The sequence below is a fragment of the Oratosquilla oratoria genome, unplaced genomic scaffold, assembly GCF_046742065.1.
Source record: "Oratosquilla oratoria isolate Oo_2021 unplaced genomic scaffold, ASM4674206v1 SCAFFOLD45, whole genome shotgun sequence".
NCBI lineage: Eukaryota > Metazoa > Arthropoda > Malacostraca > Stomatopoda > Squillidae > Oratosquilla > Oratosquilla oratoria.
In genome coordinates, this window is record NW_027467710.1 from 3,530,663 (window position 1) to 3,544,558 (window position 13,896).

The window sequence follows — 13,896 nt, forward strand, 5'->3', positions numbered from 1 at the left end:
TGTTGTACAAGTGAGGTGGGCCCAGTTTTTGCACATATTGCACTGAACTGAGCCCTTTGTCTGTCTGCTCGAAGTAATGGGTTTAGAGCATGTTGGGCATGTGTATTTTGTGGTGGGCCCAGGATTGCTCTCTACATCTCCAGCTAAAAGTAGAAGAAGAGGAGTGATCGCCGGAAAATCACCCCTTGGTGCAGAAAAAACATAATATTGCATGTTGGGAAAAAGGATTGTGGTACTCCTTAAGGTAGGCATAGCTCCTCTTGGGGATCGGTGCCACCTGTGTAGAGCCGGTAGCCAGGGGTAGATGCTGCCGTTTGGTCCCCAACTCTTGGGGTTGGGGGGTGGTCCCACGACGTAGACGCTGCAGCTCCAGGACCATAGTGGAGAGTTGATGGTGGAGATGTGTCTAGAAAGAGAGTTGATGATAGCAAATACAGTGTTTCGGAAGAAAGGCAAGCATAAGTACACATAGGAGAGGGTGGTGGATAGAAGGATGGCAGATAGAGCATTTATGGACTATAGTTGTGTCCAAGAGTATGGTAGGAAAAGCTAAGGATATACATGTTCTAAGGGGAGTGAGTGGGGGAATATCAGATCATTTTTTTAGTGGAAGGTAAATTGAGAGTGGAGAATAGGTGGAGAAAGAGGGAAAGGGCAGAAGGTGGGATGCTCTTCAAGTGAACTGCATAAATGAAAAAGAAAAGGAGAAGGAGTATAAGAAGAAGTTGAGAGAGGAATGGGAGGTAGTGAAGGATAGAGTAGAACTAGGAGTGGAGGAGGAATGTGGATGGTTCAAGGAGGGAGTCATAAGGTGTGCAAAGATGGTATGGTGGGATGAGGAAGCAAAGAAGGGTGTAGAAGAGAAGAAGCAGGCTTTCATAGATTGGGTACAAATTAGGATGAGGGAATCGTATGAGAGGTACAAAGTAAAGAGAAGAGAAGTAAAGCACAAGATTAACCCCTTCCATATGGTGCTGCATACGTAGGCGTCATGAGGAGCAAGGGAATATGCGAGGCTGCCATATCGGCGTCTTGATTATATTTATTGTAGTCGCCCATGCGTTTTGACATTCTCTATAAACTGCCCTTAATCACATTCTCTATGGTTTTCAAAATTCACGGGTGAGAGAGAGAACGATCGATATAAGCGGTGACTATATTTAATGATAGGAGTATTATTACGACACGTCGTACAGCTGGCATTGGCTGCTGCCCGCGAGATTTAAGGCCCATACTGAAGAGGTTAAGGAGGTGAAGAGGAGAGCAGATGTGAAATGGGGTAAGATTATGACAGAAAATTTTGAAAGTAATAATATGTTTGGAAAGAAATTAAGAGAGGAAGAAGTGGTGAATCAAGAAGAGAAGAAAATTAAAAGATGCAGATGGAAAGATGATAATGGAAGAGAAGGCAGTGAGAGGAAGGTGGGCAGAGTATTTTAGGGAGTTGTTAAATGTGAAGGAGGATTGGGAGGGAAAGGTAGTTGCAGTGGGAAGTGCTAAGAAAATGACAGTGGTGAGTGAGGAAAATGGAGGAGAAATGAGGAAAGATGAAGTGAAAGCAGCTGTTAAGATGATGAGAGCAGGTAAGGCACCTGGGTTGGATGAATGCCATGCAGAATGTCTGAAAAAAGGAGGTACAGCTATGGTAGACTGGTTGTGAGGTTATTTAATGTTTGTTTAAGAGAGGGTAGAGTGCCAGAGGACTGGAGGAGTGCCTCTATGGTTCCACTTTACAAGGGAAAGGGGTACAAGTGTGAGTGTAGTAGTTTCAGAGGGATCAGCTTGTTGAGTGTAGTTGGGAAGGCTTATGGGAGGATCTTGATTGAGAGGATTAGGAGAGGAACAGAGGGAGTAATTGGTGAGGAACAGTGTGGTTTTAGGACAGGTAGAGGATGTGTAGATCAGATCTTTGTGGTAAGACAGATATGTGAGAGAGCTATAGGAAAAGGTAAGGATGTTTTTTTGGCTTTTATGGATCTGGAAAAGGCTTACAACAGGGTAGACAGGAATACATTGTGGGAGGTACTGCAGATATACAGGATAGGAGGAAATCTGTTAAGAGCAGTCAAGAGTTTTTACAAGAGTAGTAGAGCTAGGGTTAGGATTAGAAATGGAGAATGGATGGTTTGAGGTGAAGGTGGGACATCGTCAGGGATGTGTTAGGTTGCACTGGCTGTTCAATCTATACATGGATGGGGTGGTACGAGAGGTGAATGCATAGGTAGTGGGTAGGGGGTTGGAGATGGTTAAAGAAAATGGAGAAAAGTGAGAGGTGAGCCAGTTGTTGTTTGCTGATGACACTGCTTGTAGCAGGATCAGAGGAGGGATTGAGGAAGTTAGTGACAGAGTTTGAGCAGGTGTGTGAAAGAAGGATGCTGAAGATAAATGTGGGTAAAAGTAAGGTTATGAGATGTACGAGTACAAGGGGAGAGAGTGACTGCAGGCTGGAAGTGAGTATTAAGGGAGAGAGACTGGAGGAAGTGGATAGTTTGATACTTGGGTGCAAATGTGGCAGGAAAAGGAGGAGTGGGGTTGGAGGTAGAATGTAGATTGAGAGAAGCGAGTAAATGCCTTGGTGGATTAAAAAGTGTAATGAGAAATAGACATTAGGGAATGAATGCTAAGAGGAGATTGTATGAAGGAGTGATTGTGCCAACAGCACTGTATGGGGCAGAAACATGGAACATAAGAGAGGAAAAGAGGAGTCTGAATGTATTTGAGATGAAATGCCTGAGAAGTATGATAGGGGTTACTAGGGTAGGGTGAGAAATGAGGAGATGAGGAGAACAGGGGTGGAAAGGTAGTTGTGAGATAGGGTTGATGAAAGAGTATTGGGACGGTTTGGACACATGGAAAGAATGAGTGAATAAAGATTAGTAAAAGAGGTGTGGAAGGAGTGAACATGAGGGGGCGATCAAGGATGAGATGGATGAATGGGGTAAAAGGGCCATTGGGAAAGAGAAGAAGTCTGTTGAGGAAAGATGGGAGAGGACAGAAGATAGGGATGAATGGAGAAGGGTTGTGTATGGATGATGGTGTGATGCATGAGGGGGAGTGGGTGGGGTATGGGGGTGAGGGATTATGTGTGAGATATTGATGCAGCCCAAAGGGATTTCTCCACCGTCTTCTCATTTGCTGTATGATGGGACAGAGAGGGGGGGTTGCTGAATTAATGAAGCAGCCTTGCTGTGGATGTGCTGTGTCTTGTGACACTGCTTCTGACCCAGGGCAGTGGACAAGATGCAGGGATGACCCGTCATCCAGGAGGTGCCAAGATAAGAGGGTGGAGGGGAGGGGAGTATGTAGGGGATAGAATGGGTGGGACTGGTTTCTATGCCTTTTTCTTTTTGCATATTTTTGCTGCTGTGCTTGTGAAGGAAAAGGGGACAAGGGTGAATGTAGTAGTTTCAGAGGGATTAGCTTGTTGAGTGTAGTTGGGAAGGCTTATGGGAGGATCTTGATTGAGAGGATTAGGAGAGGAACAGAAGGAGTAATTGGTGAGGAACAGTGTGGATTTTTGGCAGGTAGAGGCTGTGTAGATCAGATCTTTGTGGTAAGACAGATATGTGAGAAAGCTATAGGAAAGGGGAAGGATGTTTTTTGGGCTTTTATGGATCTGGAAAAGGCTTATGATAGGGTAGACAGGAAGGCACTGTGGGAGGTTATGCAGATATACTGGATAGGAGGAAAGCTTCTGGGAGCTGTCAAGAGTTTTTATGAGAGTAGTAGAGCTTGTGTCAGGATTGGAAATGGAGAGAGTGAGTGGTTTGAGGTAAAGGTGGGACTTCGTCAAGGATGCGTTATGTCGCCCTGGCTGTTCAACTTATACATGGATGGGGTGGTGCGAGAGGTAAATGCAAGGGTAGTGGGCAAGGGATTGGAGATGGTTAAAGAAAATGGAGAAAAGTGGGAGGTGAGCCAGCTGTTGTTTGCGGACGACACTGCGCTTGTGGCAGGATCGGAGGAGGGATTGAGGAAGTTGGTGACAGAGTTTGGGAGAGTATGTGATAGAAGAAAGCTAAAGATAAATGTGGGTAAAAGTAAGGTGATGAGATGTACAAGGGGTGAAAGTGGTAGTAGACTGGAAGTGAGCATTAAGGGAGAGCAACTGGAGGAAGTGGATAGTTTTAGATACTTGGGTGCAAATGTGGCAGGGAAAGGTGGAGTGAAAGTGGAGGTAGAATGTAGATTGAGAGAAGCAAGTAAATGCCTTGGTGGATTAAAGAGTGTAATGAGGAATAGACATTTGGGAATGGATGCTAAGAGGAGACTGTATGAAGGAGTGATTGTGCCAACAGCACTGTATGGGGCAGAAACATGGAACATAAGAGAAGAAGAGAGAAGGAGTTTGAATGTGTTTGAGATGAGGTGTCTGAGAAGTATGATGGGGGTTACTAGGCTAGATAGAGTGAGAAATGAGGAGGTGAGGAGGAGAACAGGGGTGGAAAGGGAGTTGGGAGATAGGGTTGATGAAAGAATATTAGAATGGTTTGGACACATGGAAAGAATGAGTGAAGAAAGACTAGTAAAAGAGGCGTGGAAGGCAGATGTGGGGGGAGTGAACATGAGGGGACGTCTTAGGATGAGGTGGATGGAAATGGTGAAGGGGGCTTTGGGGAAGAGGGGAATGTCTGTTGAGGAAGGACGGGAGAGGACAGAAGACGGGTGAATGGAGAATGGTTGTATATGGATGATGATGTGATTTGCATGAGGTGGAATGGGCGGGTGGATGGGGAGTGAGGTAGTATGTGTGAGCAAAATTTGATGCAGCCCGAAGGGATTTCTCCCCGTCCTCTCCTTTTATGCAATGGGGGGATGGAGAGGGGGGGTCGCTGATTTAATGAAGCGGCCTTGCTGTGGATGTGCTGTGTCTTGTGACACTGCTTCTGACCCAGGGCAGTGGACAGGGTGCAGGGATGACCCGTCATTCAGGAGGTGCTAAGATAAGAGGGAGGGTGGAGGGGTGTGGAGTGTGTTCAGGGATGGAATGGGTGGGAATGATTTTATGCCTTTTTTTTTTTTTTGGCTACCCCCCCTTGTAAGGGGGAAAAAGCCTTGGTATATGTATGTATGTATGTATGCTTGTGAGGGATACTGGTCTGAAGTTTGTAGGATCTTCCCTATTTCCTCCTCTATATATTGGTACTATGTTAGCATCTTTCCAATCTTGCGGTACCTTTCCCTCTTTGAGTGAGAAGTCAATTATCTTGTATAGTTTGTCTGTCAGTTCATCCATACACTCTTTCACTATTCAATTTGCAATTCCATCTGGTCTGTGCAATTTTCTGACATCTAGGCTTTTTATTTGATCTCATTTCTTTTTATGTGTAGTAGTTTTAGAGGGATCAGTTTAAGTGTAGTTGAGAAAGCTTGCAGGATGGTTTTGATTGAGAGGATTAGGAGAGGAACAGAGGGAGTAATTGGTGGGAACAGTGTGGATTTAGGACAGGTAATGGTTAACCTCTTCACTCCAGGGCACATCGCACGTCTGGCAGGATTAGCTGCCCAACGTGCGATGTTGCATCATAATAATCGCATTATAAAAAATAGTCAGTGCTCAATCGTTCGTTCTCTTTCACCCGTGTATTTTGATAACCATAGAAAATTGATGAAGCCAGTTTAGAGAGAATGGAAATTACGTAGGTACGACTACAATGAATATAATCAAGATGGCGACGTTGGTATCATCGAGTACACACTTGCTCCTCATGTCGCCTACGTAGGGGTCACCGTATGGAAGGGGTTAAATGGATCAGATTTTTGTAGTAGGTAGATATGTGATAAAGCTTTAGGAAAAGGTAAGGATATTTTGTGGGCCTTTATGGATTTGGAAAAGGTTTAGAACAAGGTAGACAGGAAGGCACTGTGGGAGGTATTGCAGATATATGGGATAAGAGGAAAGCTTTTAAGAGCTGTCGAGTTTTTACGAGGGTAGTCGAGCTTGTGTTATATTCAGAAATGGAGATAGTGGTTTGAGGTAAAGGTTGGACTTTGCCAGGTATGTTTTGTCACCTTGGCTGTTCAATTTATGCATGGATGGGGTAGTGCAAGAGGTAAATGCAAGGATAGTGGGTCAGGGGTTGGAGATGATTAAAGAAAATGGAGAAAAGTGGGAGGTGAGCCAGTTGTTGTTTGCTGATGACACTGCTCTTGTAGCAGGATCACAGGAGGGACTGAGGAAGTTAGTGACAAAGTTTGAAAAGGTGTGTGAAAGAAGGAAGTTGAAGATATATGTGGGGCAAGGTTATGAAGGAGTATGTGTGCAAAATAAATTGACATAGCCCAATGGGATTTCTACCCATCTTCTCCATTTCTGCATGAGAGGACAGAGAGGGAGGGATCACCGATTTAATGAAGCGACCTTGCTGTGGATGTGCTGTGTCTTGTGACACTGGTTCTTACCCAGGACAGTGGGTGAGATGTAGGGATGACTCATCATCCAGGAGGACCCAAGATAAGAGGGAGGGAGGGGGATGGATGGAAGTGGAGTATATGGAGATGGAATGGGTGGAAGTGGATTTTATGTTTGTTTTTTGGCTACCTTCCTTGTAAGGGGGGAAAATCTTTTGGTATATGTATGTATGATGATTATTATTATTTATCTAGTTATATATATTTTTTTCCTTTATCTAGTCTGTCTTGTTTCTGATGTCTGTTTTCTCTTTACTCTCCTCTGTTACTGACCCAATTTGTGTATTGTATTTTGGAAAAATGAATGTCATAGGGGTGGTAAAAGGGAGACTTGTTGAGAGAAGGAGAAGGGATGAATAGTAGAAGTTAGAAATGACTCGTTGTTCCTTTTTTATGTGGAGGTTTGTATGTTATAAAAGGTTACTGTGTGATTTTGGTTCATAGGGTAGTCTGTAGAGTAATGTGCACATAAAATTCTTAATATTATTATCAAATATGGTAATGTACTCATGTCGATCTCAATGTTCAGCGAATTAACAGAAGGATCCAGTGCATCAGACACGTCCAATATTTATCGAATAATCAGCTTGATCATAGAAATATGGAGGGCAAGTATGTCACAGGGAGACACAACAATAGAAAAAATAAAAGAAAGTAAGACCAACTCAGACTTTCTCAGCGTGATCAATCATCTCGTATCTTCAGCACAAATTGATGCACATCCAGGTGAGTTTGACTTCGTACTGATAATGGACAGTATCAATAGACTAAACTTCAGCTTAGCACTCGGCATCAATTTTGTGGTGATTAAAATGTCACTTTGAAAATTGAAGGTTGTAATTTTACAAAAAAAAATTAATTTTGGGGGGGGGCAGAGTCTTTTAGGAATGCTAAGAGGAGATTGTATTTACCTAGTTACATTTTATGGGAGGGGAAGCTATGCTCATGGTGACCCGTTTTTGTATCTTGCAAGATCAAGTTTGTTCTGAAATTCTTCTATGGTGTTTGCACACACTATTTTTTCATCCAGTTTGTTCCAGATATCTATCACTGTGTGGGAAACTATTCTTTTTCAGGTTTCTTCTGTAGCTGTCCTTTTTGAGTTTCTTTGCATGTCCTCTTGTTTTTCCTTTGTCCCACTTTAATAAGTCCTCTCTATCAAGGAGTTCCTTACCTTTCATAATCTTGTAGATAGTTAGTAGGTCCCCCTGTTCTCTTCTTTGTTCCAGGGTTGGGAATTCCAGTTTGGCCAATCTGTGTTCATATCTTAAGTTTGAAAGTGTTGGGGCCATCTTTGTCATTGCTCTTTGTATTCTTTCTAATTTTCTTGTATTCTTTTTTGTACTAGGTGACCATATCATAGCTGCATATTCCAGTTTTGGCCTTATCAGTGTTAGTAATATATTTTTTTAATTTCCTTACCCAGGTATTCAAAAGACGCCTTTATTGATCTCAACAAGTTGTATGTTTCTCCAACTATTTTATTTATATGAGTATCTGGCGACATGTCTTTGGCAAAGATTACTCCTAGGTCCTTTTCAGAATTTACTTTCTTTACTTCTTTTTCATCAATTTTATACATACATACACGGGGTGTAGCCAAAAAATAAAAAAGCATAGAAACCACTCCCACCCATTCCATTTCTTATATATTCCACTCCCCTCCACCCTCCTCCCTCCCTCTTATCTTGGCACCTCCTGGACGACAGGTCATCCCTGCATCCTGTCCACTGCCCTGGGTCAGAAGCAGTGTCGCAAGACAGCACATCCACAGCAAGGCCGCTTCATGAATTCGGCAACCCCCACTCTATGTCTTCCCATGCATAAAAGGAGAAGACAGGGAGAAATCCCTTCAGGCTGTGTCAGATTTTTTCCTCGTACATACTTCCTCATCCCCCATCCCCCATCCCCCACCCACTCCCCCTCATGCATCACAGCATCATCTATACACAACCCCTATCCATTCACGCCTATCTTCTGTCCTCTCCTGTCCTTCCTCAACAGACATTCCTCTCTTTTGTAATGCCCCTTTCACCCCGTCCATCCATCTCATCCTAGGACGCCCCCTCATATTCACTCCTTCCACCTCTGCCTTCCACACTTCTTTTACTAATCTTTCTTCACTCATTCTTTCCATGTGTCCAAACCATCCTAATACTCTTTCATCAACCCTATCTCTCAGTTCCCATTCCACCCCTGTTCTCCTCCTCCTCACCTCATTTCTCACTCTATCCAGCCTAGTAACCCCTATCATACTTCTCAGACATTTCATCTAAAACACATTTAAACGCCTCTCTTCCTCTCTCATGTTCCATGTTTCTGCCCCATACAATGCTGTTGGCACAAGCACTCCTTCATATAACCTCCTCTTAGCATCCATTCCCTGATGTCTATTTCTCATTACACTTTTCAATCCTCCAAGGCATTAACTCGCTTCTCTCAATCTACATTCTACCTCCACCCCCACTCCTCCCTTTCCTGCCACATTCTCACCCAAGTATCTACAACTATCCACTTCCTCCAGTCTTTCACCCTTAATGCTCACTTCCAGCCTGCTGTCACTCTCTCCCCTTGTACATCTCATCACCTTACTTTTACCCACATTTATCTTCAGCTTCCTTCTTTCACACACCTTCTCAAACTCTGTCACTAACTTCCTCAATCCCTCCTCTGATCCTGCTACAAGCAGTGTCATCAGCAAACAACTGGCTCACCTCCCACTTTTCTCCATTTTCTTTAACCATCTCCAACCCCTGACCCACTACCCTTGCATTCACCGCTCGCACCACCCCATCCATGTAAAATTGAACAGACAGGGTGACATAACACATCCCTGACGAAGTCCCACCTTTACCTCTAGCCATTCACTCTCTCCATTTTTAATCCTAAAACAAGCTCTACTACTCTCGTAAAAACTCTTGACTGCCCTTAACAGCTTTCCTCCTATCCCATATATCTGCAGTAACTCCCACAGCAGGGCAGTGGACAAGGTGCAGGGATGACCCGTCATTCAGGAGGTGCTAAGATAAGAGGGAGGGTGGAGGGGTGTGGAGTGTATTCAGGGATGGAATGGGTGGGAATGATTTTATGCCTTTTTCTTTTTGGCTACCCCCCTTGTAAGGGGGAAAAAGCCTTGGTATATGTATGTATGTATGTTCCTCCCACAGTGCCTTCCTGTCTACCCTGTTGTAAGACTTTTCCAGATCCATAAAAGCCCAAAAAACATCCTTACCTTTTCCTATAGCTTTCTCACATATCTCTTACCACAAAAATCTGATCTACACAATCCCTACCTGTCCCCTACCTACCGCTATCAATTTTATACTGTCCTGATATTCTGTTCTTGCTTTTCCCAAATTCAATTATACTGTATTTCTTGATGTTAAATTCTACTTCCCATTTCTTTCTCCATTCTGAGACCTTGTTCAGATCACTCTGTAATGACTCAGTCTTTTTCAGAACTTGTTTAATAACTTTGTGTCATCCGCAAAGAAGTTCATGTAACATTCAATACTTTCATCCATGTCATTTACATATATAGCAAACATTATCGGAGCTAGCACTGACCCCTGTGGGACCCCACTACTCATTTCTTCCCACTTTGAATATTTGTCTCTGAGCACCACTCTCATTTTTCTTCTATGTAGGTTTCCTCCATCCAATTCAATTGTTTTCCATGTATGCTTCCTATTGTTTCCAGTTTATTTAGTAATTTTCTGTGTGGTAACTTTATAAATATTTTTTGTAAGTCCAGGGAGGCATAGTCTGCCCAACCATCCCTTTCTTGCAATGTATCTGTCAATCTTGAATAGAAACAGATCAGATCAGTGGTACATGATCTTCCCTGTCTGAATCCAAATTGCCTTGAGTTCAATATATTATTCCCCTCCAGATATTTTGTCCATCTATTTTTGATGACTCTCACAAATTTTAACTATTGTACTTGTTAGGGACACCGGTCTATAATTTGTTGGGTCGTCCTTATTTCCCCACTTATATATTGGCACTATATTGTCATTTTTCCAGTCGTCCGGTAATTTTCCTTCTTTGAGTGAGCATTCAACTGTTTTGTATATTTTTCCTATTCATCTATACATTCCTTCAGTATCCAGTTTGCAACTTCATCTGGTCCATGTGACTTGTTAATGTCAAGCTTTAGTATTTGATTCCTTATTTCATTCTGAGTGACATTTAATTCCTTCATTGAGGGAGATCTTACTTCATTTCTTTGGTCACAATTTTGTTGGTTTCCTTTTTCTTTGGTGAACACAGATTTGAAATGTTTGTTCATAATATCTGCCATTTCTATATCCTCTGTGTATTCTCTATTACCTTGACGTAATTTAAGTATTTCCTGTTTGTTTTTTAGTTTGCCATTTACATATCTATAAAATAATTTGGGTTGATCTTTACATTTGTCTATTATGTCCTTTTCATAGTTTCTTTTTTCTTCCCTATGTATTTTTACATATTCATTTCTTAGTTTGGTGTATATTTTCCATTTATCAATTTTTTTCTTTTTTCCATCTTTTCCAGGCTTTATCTCTTTTGTCTTTTGCCTCACTGCACTTTTTATTGTACCAGCATTTTATGTATACCCTTTCCTGTTTTTATTTAGTTACATACTTGTCCACTCCTTCATTATAGATTTCCTTCCAAATTGCCCACTTCTCTTCCACCTTTGTTTCTTCATTATCAAATTTTCCCATTTGATTCTTGAAAGAATTTTGTAAATTTCTTAAAATCTGTTTTGTTATACATCTGTCTTCCTTTTCTGTTTTTCATTTATTTCTATTGTTGTTTCTTCATTTAATTCTAGTTCCAGTAGTATATGATCACTTTTTTCAATTGACGTCTTGTATTCGATTTTATCCACAGTTTCGGGTTCTGATGTGATTATCAAATCCAACACCGACAGTTCATTGTTATTTCTATATCTGGTATTTTCCTTAGTCCATTGTGTCATTGTGTAATCATTGGTCATTTCCAGTAATATGTTCCCCAATTATCTTCTCCACCTTTCACAGTCATTTCTTCCCAACATGTTTCTTTCAAGTTAAAATCACCCATAATTACCAGATTTCCTTCTTTAGTGTTTCATTTCGTATTTGTCTTGTGTCTTCTACCATTTTGGAGTGTTCATTTTCATCCCATGTGTGAGTTTTAGGCAGGACATAAATCACTGCATATTTTCTATTTTTCATATCCCTATCCACAACTCTTATCATAATCATCTCCACATTATTCTCTCCTGTGATTTTTGTCACATATAGGTTTTTCTTAGTAACAAGAGTCCTGCACCTGCTTTGTTTCTGTTTCTGATCCAACAATTGTATAAGCCTTAGCCTCTACTATTTGGTGGTAATGATCCTTTCAATTTTGTCTCCACAACCCCCATTATATCTGTTTTTATTCGTTCTAGATAATCATTTAGGTCATCTATTCTTGATATAAATCTATGTTGGTATATGTTACCTCTAATTTTTTTTTTTTTTTTTTTTTTTTTTTTTTTTTTCTCCTTTTCTGCCTTTCCTTCTTGCTCCTGTATTTCCTTTTCCCTTATGTACCATTTCTTCAGTCTCAAGTCCATTACTCTAAAAAAAAAAAAAAACTTTCCTTCTTTGTTCTTTTTTCATTTTTTCCATAGCTTCCTCCTTAAGTGTTTTTTCTTTCTGTTTTTCCTCATCATTCATTTCCTTTTTTATCCATAATTTTTTGTAGCTAATATTTCTTCCACTATCCTCTGCGAATTTAGCTTTACTTTGAGAGGTCTATTCTTCCCTTTAGAATATTTTTCCATTCTGTATATTTCTTCTATTTCCTTTTCAAATTATTGTCCTTCCTCATGTATTTCTTTTAGCATCTCCCTTTTTATATTCTTCTCTTTTTCCCTTTGGAACCTGATTAGTCCATGTTTTATATATATATATATATATATATATATATATACCCTAAATTACAATACATTTTTTTCTGTCTGTTGTGTCTTTTACCCCCTTTTTTTTATACATCACAGTGTCCTTTGTACTTTCGTTAATTTGTTCTTTGACTATTTCGTAAAATAGTATTTTTTTGGTTTTTAATTTTCATCATGTTTGTTTTTTTATATTTTCACGAACTTTGGTGCTAAGATAAGAGGGAGGGTGGAGGGGTGTGGAGTGTATTCAGGGATGGAATGTGTGGGAATGATTTTATGCCTTTTCCTTTTGACTACCTCCCTTGTAAGGGGGAAAAAGCCTTGGTATATGTATGTATTTATGTTTTATTTTATTTATTATTATTAATCAAGACTAAAAATCACTTCTTTATTCATGAATATTGGCTATGTAGTGGAGTAAGCAGAGGGCACACAGATGCAAAATTTTTCTGAATATGTACAGGGAATATCATAGCCATCTACTGGAGTACATTATTGCCCCTTTCACTTCTTTGTGCTTAGAATCGTTTGAAAATACAGAAAGCAAAAATTTTCAGTAAGTACTCTGTAAGTACTAAAAATGGGGCGGGGTTTAGGACTAGGCATCCTTCTCCCTGTAGCCCCACAGGGAGATAGAGTAGAATTAGAAGTGGAGGAGTGGTGATTGTTCAAAGGGGGAGATTCACAAGTTGTGCAAAGATGGTGTGTGGAACAAAGAGGATGGGAGGAAAGCATAAGATAAAGGAGGCAAAGAGGAGAGCAGACATGGAATGGGGTAAGGCATCGACAGAACATTTTGAAGGTAATAAAAAGATGTTTTGGAAGGAAATTAAGAGAGGAAGAGGAGGCAAATTTAATAGAGAAGAAAAGGTAAAAGGTGCAGATGGAGAGATGATAATGGAAGAGGAAGATGGGCAGAGTATTTTAGGGAGTTGCTAAATGTGAAGGAGGATAGGGAGGGAAAGGTAGTTGCAGTGGGAAGCACTAAAAAAATGAGTGATGAGTGAGGAAAATGGAGAAGAAATAAGAAAAGATGAAGTGATGATAGTTTTTAAGATGATGAGAGCACCTGGTCTGGATGGATGCCATGCATAATGTCTGAAAAAAGGAGGTATAGTGATGATGGACTGGCTGGTGAGGTTATTCAATGTTTGTTTAACCTCTTCACTCCGGGGCACATCGCACATCTGGCAGCATTAGCTGCCCAATGTGCGATGATGCATCATAATAATCGCATTATAAAAAATAAAGTCAGTGCTCAATCGTTCGTTCTTTCACCCGTGTATTTTGATAACCATAGAAAACATGATGAAGCCCGTTTAGAGAGAATGGAGGTTACGTAGGTACGACTACAATAAATATAATTGAGGTGCCGACGTCGGCATCATCGAGTACCCACTTGCTCTTCATGCCGCCTACGTAGGCGTCACCGTATGGAAGTGGTTAAGAGAGGGTAGAGTGGCAGACGACTGGAGGTGTGCCTGTATAGTTCCACTTTATAAGGGAAAAGGGGACAAGTGTGAGTGTAGTAGTTTCAGAGGGATTAGCTTGTTAAGTGTAGTTGAGAA

At 41.1% G+C, this 13,896-nt stretch overlaps 1 protein-coding gene across 1 annotated transcript in view; it reads left to right on the forward strand.

The window, feature by feature from the left end:
• Positions 1 to 13,896, forward strand: part of LOC143023169 (kinetochore-associated protein 1-like) — a 182,299-nt gene that overhangs the window by 119,974 nt on the left and 48,429 nt on the right. The window contains exon 21 of the mRNA XM_076181690.1: positions 6,941 to 7,137. Coding sequence (XP_076037805.1) covers positions 6,941 to 7,137 — 197 coding nt within the window. The remainder of the gene's footprint in view (positions 1 to 6,940; positions 7,138 to 13,896) is intronic.